Raw genomic sequence first — 10,267 nt, 5'->3', positions numbered from 1 at the left:
AAAATATAGATAACATAATATAATATATGTAAGTAAAAATAGTTTTTTTAAATATAATACAATTTTAGTACAAAAATTATGTAAGAGAGGTAGAGAAAGCAATAGACGGGATGTAACGAATTCCTTTAGCAAAAATAGTAGACTATATATACCACTTTGAGTATCCTATTGAGATATTTAAAAAGATAGAAAACTTAACTATGCTTGGGTTCAATGGTTGAGAGGTTCCGATGGGCGCCTACAATAAGTATTTATATCATTTGATTATCTCTACTAGTTCATAAAATATCAATGTTTGCTAACAAGCTCTATTTCTGCCATATTGTGACATAAATCTGATCAATTGGTGTACATGACATTAAGCCTATAAAACATTCAATAAAATATTTAAACATTTAAACCTTTTAATGTATAGTATAAATTATATTTATAGAGAAGTCTTACTAATTTGTTCTATCATTGAATATATGTCTGTCTAGTGTGAAGGCTGGTTCTTACTCCAAAATTCTAAACACCATTAGAAAGAATCAGTAAAAAATATTTATAAATTTGTGCATTATATATATATTAAGACTCGTTGTGGGTCTTAATATATATACGTCTATTCTGCGTTGGCACATGAACACATTCAATCACTTTTGACATTTAACGTCCCATTTTTCATTATTGGTTTGGTTTTTGCTGTTGATTTGGTCATCCATCTATGAACATCTATTAGGAATCTCTCTAATTTTTTAATCGCATATTATAACAAGTAGCTTATTTTATTTCAATTTTAGCATATGACCATATATGTATATAAAATTGCCTCCTAGAAGTATATTCTTTCAAAGTTATATATAATAAGATAGATACATTTTTTAATATATTGTTTTTTGCTGGCAACTCTTTTACGTTATGGATGCCGTTATGGTTTCAAAGCTGTAATGCAATGCTATTTCAGGTTGTTAGTAAGTTATCCAATTAAACTGATCCTTGCAATTTATATCTCCAGCTATGTTAAATTTGTTTGAATATTTCGTTATGTTAAATAAATAAATCTCTCTGGAAAAATGACGTCGTGCAGCAAAAAATGTCCTATCTCAATTGAGATCAAGATATAGCTTAGTGTTAAACAGTTACTTATCATGCATTAACACGTCTATTCCCAATGTGTGCCCAAACTCCTGCTCTACTCTCAAAGACATCGTCCATCTGCTCTCCTATTTTACAACGCACACAAACCTCCGTCCTATTGACCTTTGGACCCACTCCATTGAAGTGGCCAGATTTCTCCGTCTGGACACAGGTTAATGTTCTATCAAATCCCACCCATCTAAACCACCCCTTTTCCTCATTCCGCCTCTCCAACACCCCCAATAACTACCCATCGATGTAATCGTATTATCTATCCTTTCATATTATCTGCTTACAAGTCCCAGCGGGTTACAACAATAACAACAACGATATGGAAATAAATTGCGCCTTTCGTTCAACACTTTTTGTAGAAGTTGCGAAAAATTGGACGAAAAAGAAACAAACACGCATTCTCTCTGTGATTGCTAAGATTTGGCTAACAGAAGGAACGTACTTTTAGAAAATATAAATTGAACTGGATGAATTTAGTTTTTTTTTTCAACGTCAATTACTTGATTACTTGATAAATAAAAAATAATCAAATTTGAAGAACAAAAATAAAATTAGAATATATTTTTAAATATATTTATTAGATAACAGACCCCCATGTATATTTTAGAATAATAAAGAATATATAAAAGCATCAATAAATTGCTATATATTATAATTTTTATTATACATATTAACGAAACACTTTCGAATATAGAGCTATAAAATGCACTGCATCAATTCTAGTAGATTCTACAATTAAATACAGTTATATATACAATTTATTTTTTATTTCATTAATAATAAATATTATAGTTACATTTTTACTTTTGAAAAAATCACATAAGTAGTCCTTAATAATTTAAAAACAATTTTATATATGAATTTTATTTTACAATAGGGTTTTTTATTAATTTTTTATTTTGAATTCATTCGCGTGTGGAAAATTTTGTAGAATTACAGATAAATATCAAAATAAGCTTAGTTGGAAATTTTAAATTTTGCGGACATGAATTTTTCAATAACAAAAAGGATTGTACTAATTTTGTAGACAAAAATAAAATTAATAAAATTAAAATATCTATGCGAATAGTTAGGTATTAATGTTAAAATGCAACTAAGTGTGTATGTGTGTATGTGTTTGTGGTGTATTTGTATACCAGGGTTTGACAAATTTGTTATTATGTCAAGAAGACAACAAAAAATATAAAGAAAAATATTAAAACACCAAAAATTTTAATCATTAGCCAACGATTTTTTGATACCGATTGGAAGTACTTCAATATCTCACTATGTGCAGCATCAATATTCATTTCGGCGTCCTGTATATTCGTATCGATCCGTTCTACAATCTCTTCTTGCTCTTTAACCATATGCGCCAATTGTTGGAAAATACCACCCAACTCAACAATAGTGGATTCAATGTTTTGCATAGTTTCGGCGCGCTGTTGGACATAATTATCGGATTCATCGTATAGTGCAATCTGTTGTTGTGTTTGTATACGTGCGGGCGGTCCAAGTAATGGCGTTGTATCGCTAGCTGACATATCAATGCTAACTGCCTGATTCTCTTCGCTAAGCAGTAATGATCCTTGTTTCGCTGTCGTTGATGAGACGGAATTAACTGGTACTGGTCCCTGACTGAATTGATCTCTTCGATTTTTTTGTTGCTTGAGATTTTCGGTACGCACTTCAAGTATTTGCTTAAAATCAGTGCTCATGCTTGCTAATTTTGATTGTAAAGCTAAAACCATATTTGAGGAATGTGAGACGAGATGTTTGCCATTATTAGTACGCTTCTGGTCCTTGGAGATATCTTGTAGACGAGCAATTTGTTGATTCAGTGCACTCAGATCACCTTTGATTATATAAGTCAATTCCTGGATTTCTTGTGATCTATCATCGAACAAGCTCTTCTTTTTGGCCACTAAAATAAATAAAAGTCAATTAATTTATATTGTACAGAAAAATTTTTCTATATATAAAAATTATTCATTAAATCTTTTCTCTTACAATAAATTAAAAATATATATAATTTATTGTAAACATACAATAAATAAAATTATTTTTTTATATCAAGTAGTTTTATGTAACACACTATAGACTGGTTTTTTATAATTTTTTTGCTACTAGGGTAGCATTGACTCCAATTCAAGATGTTATTTAAAAACAAATTCTAACTGTTCTATAAAAAAGAAATAAATAAAATATTTCATAAAAAAAATTACAACTCAACTTTAATAAGTAATTTTCTTTTAATTGATCATTTTAAGATTTAAAGTACCTGTTCTATGAATAGAATGTTTTGGGATTAAGATTAAAAGCAAACGATTGACATATGGTCATTAGAACGACTTATGGTTTTACCTGAACTTACACTACCATCTTCCATATATATTAAAATATAGTCCTAATGACATATTAAAATACATCAAGAAAATGTAATAACAATTTCAACCTTATTTGGGATAATACTTCTAAGTGGTATAGGAATTTCAATATATCTTCTTTAGCGTCTTCTTAAAGCAAATTTCACGATTCAGCTTCTTCGTCGCAGTATCTACACCTTAGAATTGAAGCTCAGGCATCCCTTTATAGTGACTGGCATAACTTAATATATGTATTTAATTTATGATATTGTTGAGTAAGTGCATAAACCAAAATTAAGTCTTGCTATTATAGTTACCGAATAGTAATTTAGTTTGTTTCAAACCTTTAAAGATTGCGAAGAGTTTCTGCCTCTCTTGACTTTCTTGCTACCTAAGCACTCGCCCTTATACTCATTTTGGTTTGTAATTTTATGTTGCAGTTTAGTTGACGCTCGATTATCACCATAGAGACCGACAACAAGTTAATCAGCTGTCTTATTTTTATGGATAACTGCATGTCCAAGAATCGAGTGAAAGCTCACTTTTCTTGCTGTCTAGCTAATTTAATTTCTGAAGATACCCCAATAATAAGTTAGGATCAACTTCATAGGAGCTTAATGCTCAAATCGCTACTGAACTGACGGATATTATGGTTATGTTTCTCTGATAGCTTTGTAAAGAAAAATCTGTGCATATCCTTCGATGGCGAATACTTCTGTTTAGAAAATCTTTTAGCTTTCACTAAAAAAATTAACAGATAGAGAAAAATGATAACATAATCAAACGTGACAAAGTCAGAACTATATGACTGATACATTGGATTCAAATTTTGCCGGAGTATAAAAGATGTATGTTCACACAATTTATATTGAAACAATATTTTTTATTTTCAACTAATTCTGATCTTCAATGATTAGGGTCTAACAATGACAATAACGACAGTTCCATTTTTTACAAAATTGCATTATGTCGATAGATTTGATATAAAGTCATGTTGAAGTTATTAGAAATATACGAGTATATACACCCAAAGAAAATATCGTTAAAACAGTACTAAATTAGTTCTCATTATGGTTCTAGTGATACCAGACGATCCCAGAGAGGTTCTACGCACCCCTTCCAATAAATATTGAAAAACCAATTTTTAGTTTGTTTACAATAGCATGTTTTTGCTATTAACTATTGAAAATCGTTTCAATAAATTGTCTGAAACAATGAAACGGTAAATAATTATTTAAAAAAATATCAAAACTTATGTTCTATAACGAACTATTAAAATTTACCATTATTCATCATTTTGACTATCTAAAAAAAAACACTTGTCATTGTACTGAGAATAAAAAATTTATTATAACAGAACTGTCCAGATGTTATTACTAATTTGTACCTACAAAAACCAGATTTAATCATAACTAAAAAATTCGTTTTCTCAATAAAATTTGAATAAAATTAATTACAAAAACTATTAACAAATCTTTAAAAAAAAATCAATTAATTAAATAATATAAAAATGAATTTTTATTGTGGTAGTACACTACTTTACGAAACCTCTTTAATTAACAAATTTGTCTAATAATAAAAAATAAAACTAGCCATCTTAATGTCACGTTTAATAGAAGGAAGATAAAATAATTGGATAATAATAGAAAGTATAAATGTACGCGTGGACCCAGTTTAAATTCAGTATCCCTACCTGTTCCATCTTCCTTACTCCATCCTTACTTCATATTAATTTTCTCATCCCAACCAATTATACAGTATTTTATCAACCTTTTATGTGCTTGCTTTCAGGTGAGCGTTTGAATACAACAACAACAAAGAAGGCGCAACGAAATGGAGATGTTGAACCCCTATCTAAACTTAGAGATACGACGGATCTAAAAATCAAAACAGATGAGTAAAAGCATAAAATGATATATAAATAACTGTCTGCCATGAGTATAGCCGAAAATCAATTCAGACGTCTTGGAAACTTTTTGCAATACAACCATAGTCTAGAAGAAGTTATTCGACCTCACTGGTACAAAGAAGAAAAGCAACGTATGCAACTTGGAAGAAGGTCTCTATTCACACTATTCACTGTTGCGTCATTTAGATGTCTATTTGTTTGGCCCGTATGAAGATATGGTTTTGGAACCAGCCGGTTATGTTCATTTGTATAGAGCATTTAAAACACTGCGTAAAGATGAGGAATATGCGACATACGTTGGTAATCGGTTGAAGTGCATAGTGCTGAGCTATGACATACTAAAGCAGTATAAGCCGTAATAGATTACTCTATTGCCTGGTATGTGTGTAGTAGGATTTCTTTAACTTTATTCTTTTATTGCTTTCAGCACGTTGTTGCGACTCTTCAACCAAGTATTGCGTACGACACCCAAGATTTCGGGTTTGGTAATAGTAGGTATCCTGGATTCATCGATGGAAATGTGCAGAATCAGAGAAATAAAAAAGTGACTAACCATTTATACCATTTAGACGTATTGGTTAAAACACTTATTTAGTACCTAAAAACGATCACCGATCAAGATTTAAATATGCAATCATGTACATACATTAGTACATTCATAATTATTCTTTAGTTGCCTGAAAAATTTGCATATCTACATAATAAGCATAGAATTAAAATAGTTAACACACTTACATAAAGTTAGTTTTTCCAATTTGGCATATGTGCTGGCAATGTTCTTTCCAATGTATTTGGCGATATTCATAAACTCCGAATAGCTTTGCACTTGTTTCGCTTTGCGTGGATCGCGTATGGAAACAGCGCGCGATATATTACGAGACTGCAGTGAACGTATAGCACTCGTAAATTCACCTGTACGATCTCTTGCGGCCATAACGTAGACAATTTCCTTCGAACTACTCGACTCTGAATCTGAATCGTCTAAATCGTTTTGTAATTTATTTGTCTGCTGTTCGGCTTTGTATGCGTTGTATGTTCCTGATATATCCTGATTAAAATCGTGATTTTCAATGGGAGAATGATTGCCAGTCACAACGGCCGCAGCTGCACTTAGGGGCTGTTGTATAAATGTACGCAATGCTTGTCCAGAAGTGGCCTGTATACGTGTAGAAAGCGCACGTAAGTTCCACTGACGACTAGCTTTCGAATACTTGTCGTCAGCGTCTTCGATTGGCAGATTCTTCGCCGCAGTATTATTATTGTTATTATATTGCGTATGCGCTTCTGGTGACTGGTGTAAACGATGTCCGTCACCTATCAGTAAAGCAGTGTCGTTGTTATTAGCTGTGGAGTAATTTGTATGTGGTGCGGCTGTAACACCAGCTCCAACTAGTAGTGGATTTTGATATTGTTGTTGTACTGTCTGGTATTGTTGTGCTGGTAATAAAATATATCCCTCGTCCTGACCTCCCGTGTGTAGTATTGTTTCTGTTTGATGTAAGCGACGTCGTGTTTGCATTTCATTATCTAAGGCCGCTGTTAACGCCTAAAATATTTTGCTAAATTGCTAACTTATAAAAAATATTAACTTTAAAATATTTTATAACTTTCGCTTAATTAATGAATGTTCATTTTACACTTCTGTAGCTCTCATTCCTTGAAATTACTATACAAGGTTATTTGTCTTTTGCACTGCAAAACTATTTTGTTATTACTATATGCAAGTAAAGTAAACAAACATCTCAAATTAACTAAAAATTTTTTTACACAATATTGTACCAAATTTCTGCATATAATAATTAATGGCTTTTGCTTTTGCTTTTGTCATACAAAACCCCACAAACTTCATTGAAAGACAGATGATACGTGTCTAAAGACTTAGTGTTGCCAACTTCGCGTTTTTTCTTTATAAAACAATCATCAAAAATATATTAAAATTTTAAAAATTTCATATGAATTTTGAACATCACACTCAAAATTTTAATTTTTAATATAAAAACTTATTTTTTACATGGTATTCATATTAAAATTTATTTGTTAAGAGTATAATATAAAAAATAATAAGGAATTTTTTCACGGAATTTTAAAAATTTATTACTCATCTATGCAAATCGTACTGTCAAGGCAACAGCTGTCAAATGGTATACGTCAGACATTTCAACACAAATTGGTCGCATGCACTTTGACACTTTTCGTAGAATTTTGTGCTTAGCTCAGTAGTTGAACGAATGCTTATAAATTCTAAATTATTTATATAGATGATAGTATTAAAATAATAAGGTATTAAAATTTCAAATTATATCAAGCATTAAAGATGACGTTGTACCATTTTGGTAATTGTGTTGCGCTCGTTTATGTGCCATACTACATGACCTACAAATACTCTGGCCTGTAAGTGAATTTAGACATTAATTCAATTAGTTATTAATGTAATGTGAGAAATAATCAATTAAAAAAATTTTTATAGTTCTGAATATGGCGCATTTTGGAAGTGTATACAAGCTGGTGGCATTTATATATTTACACAGCTTTGTAAAATGCTTGTGTTAGCAACTTTTTTCGATTCTGATACTTTAAGTAGTTCGTCGGACGGATTTAATTTTATTGCTGTAATAAAATTCAATCAATGTTTACTTAACCTAGATGTTTAATGGTTATTATTTCTTTTTATAGGAATTTTTGCGATCAAGTGTCGATGTTGCTGATTTACTCGGTTTTGCTATAATTCTATCAAGAATACCCGGCAAGGGACATAGTAAACTGATTACTGCCGGCATTGGCTGGGCAGCAGCTGAAGTAATTTTATCACGAGGCATTATGCTCTGGGTGGGTGCGCGTGGTACAGAATTCAGTTGGGTGTATATACTTAAATGTGTGGAGTCAAATGTTTTATTGGTATGCATAAATTATATTAATATTTAAAAATTTAATTTTATTATTAGAAATAGTTGTATAGTCTTATCTTATATCTTATGTTGAGGTTTTTCCGTGTTAGCGCAACTGCGCAATTTTACTCTTTTTTAGCTGGGAGGTTTCTACAGAGTCCCTTCCTTATCTTTGTCTAATTTATGTATTCCCTATAAGCTTCGCTGAATATTTGATGATTGAACTAAGATCTGTATACCGCCCCGTACGGCTAATGACTAGTCTGAGATTAAATAGTACTATGTAGAGCAGTCTGTCCGTTTTTCGCGTATAGCTTTAGCGCTCTGTCCCTTAAGTATTTCTTTGACCGGATCTATAATGATTTGTCTTAACGTGTCTTTAAACATGCTAAAACGTTTAAAGTTTTTAAACTTTTGTCTGCAGTAGTGTTTGAAGTGGGTAATGAAATCTGCCAATGATTCCACAATGGGCCGCAGACTTCTGTAAGTTCTAATGGGCCCAAACTTCTGTAAGTTCTAATGGGCCCCAGACTTCTGTAAGTTCTAATATAATCTATTACGGACATACAAAACTCTATTAAACAAGTCTAGTGTAATGTCCTTAATCAATAATTAGTCATTGTGAGAAGTATAGACTCTCTATAGTGTGTAAAGCTAACGACCGATTATCATTGCAAATATACTTCCAACACTATTGTAAATTATTATTTAAAATACAGTTTTTTAAAATATAGTTGGGATAATGTAATTTTCAAAATTTAAACCAGTTTAATTTAATTTAAAAGCATACATACCATATGTCATAAAAACTCAGGACTTCGCATAGAAAATGTTTTTTTTTTCTTTTCGATGTATCGATTTTTACTTTATTGTTGAGTAAAACTTTATCTATGGTCGAATTAAATATTATGCATTCTTAGCAGAGACGATGATGCTCGATAATAATGGCTATCACATTAGCTTCCATAACAAAATAAAATATTCTCGAATGCTTTATAGATTTTTATAATGATATTCCTAGTAATATCAGTACTTTTTTCAGCAATAACTAATAGTATCTGTTAAAGATTTCTGAAGCAGTTATGGGTTGTGATTAAAATTTTTCTACAATTTATTTAAATGTGCATATAAGATCTATTGGTATTCGTAAGTTATATCTTTGAAAAAAAAAACGCTTATTATTTTTATTTCACTAGTATATAGTATTTTAAGTATTTTCGACTAAAAATACTAGCCGTAATCTTCTCTCTATCTTCTTCTCAGCTTATTTTTTTTTTCAAACATCAGCTTATCTTCTTGTATTTTGAAATGTTTTAGTAATTTTCGTTATTGCTTAATAATATAGCAAATAATATCGAATCCAAAATAAAATTTCTTAATAAAAATGTTCTTCTATCCTTACAGATCCAACATATTACAACGGCGACATTAATTTGGCTATTTACCCGCCACGATTTAAATAAGTCACTAAAGCCATTAGTGACAGTACTGCTTGCAATTACCATATTCAAAGGAGTTTGGCTAGAGGGTATTCTAGCAGTGCTGGCATTTGGACCATGGGCCTCCATTGCCATGAAATTGTTAGTCGCTGCTTTAATGGGATTTGTTTCTCTACATATTTATACAAATTTAGCCCAAAAAATTGGACTTTAAATTTTATTTTATTTCAATTTAACATTTCTTAATAGTTTTATATTTATTCTGTGAAAAAGTATTTAAACTATTATTAACTAAAAATAGTCATTAATTAATTTTGTGGAAGTTTTCTTTTAGTATGAATTTTACTATATCAATAAGAGATGTGGTTGAACATTCTTTGTAAGTAGCCAATTGATTATTTTTAAAGAATGGAGGTTTCTTTGAGATTGTTTTTTTTTTATGTAAATTTAATACAAATAATAGTAGTGTTATTGAACAATAAATAATAATTTTCTAAAACTATATACCTAATACGAGTAGCCATATTTTTTTACAATAGAGATTTTTTTTTAAATATTGGA

The 10,267-nt window shown here is 30.4% G+C and overlaps 2 protein-coding genes across 2 annotated transcripts; one reads left to right on the top strand and one right to left on the bottom strand.

Moving 5' to 3' along the window:
- Positions 1-1,876: 1,876 nt before the first annotated feature.
- LOC119687648 (syntaxin-5) lies at positions 1,877-7,336 on the bottom strand. The gene is made up of 2 exons (XM_038102053.1): positions 6,118-7,336; positions 1,877-3,031 (listed from the first exon to the last, which is right to left on the bottom strand). The coding sequence occupies exons 1-2, from the start codon at positions 6,899-6,901 to the stop codon at positions 2,286-2,288; spliced, it is 1,530 nt and encodes a 509-aa protein (XP_037957981.1). The 5' UTR covers positions 6,902-7,336; the 3' UTR covers positions 1,877-2,285.
- Positions 7,337-7,478: 142 nt separating this feature from the next.
- LOC119687647 (transmembrane protein 147) lies at positions 7,479-9,948 on the top strand. The gene is made up of 4 exons (XM_038102052.1): positions 7,479-7,773; positions 7,850-7,991; positions 8,056-8,277; positions 9,672-9,948. The coding sequence occupies exons 1-4, from the start codon at positions 7,697-7,699 to the stop codon at positions 9,918-9,920; spliced, it is 690 nt and encodes a 229-aa protein (XP_037957980.1). The 5' UTR covers positions 7,479-7,696; the 3' UTR covers positions 9,921-9,948.
- Positions 9,949-10,267: the final 319 nt, after the last annotated feature.

Source organism: Teleopsis dalmanni, chromosome X, assembly GCF_002237135.1.
Source record: "Teleopsis dalmanni isolate 2A chromosome X, ASM223713v2, whole genome shotgun sequence".
NCBI lineage: Eukaryota > Metazoa > Arthropoda > Insecta > Diptera > Diopsidae > Teleopsis > Teleopsis dalmanni.
The sequence above is the reverse complement of the archived record's forward strand: the minus strand, read 5'-3'. Positions and strand labels throughout refer to the sequence as shown.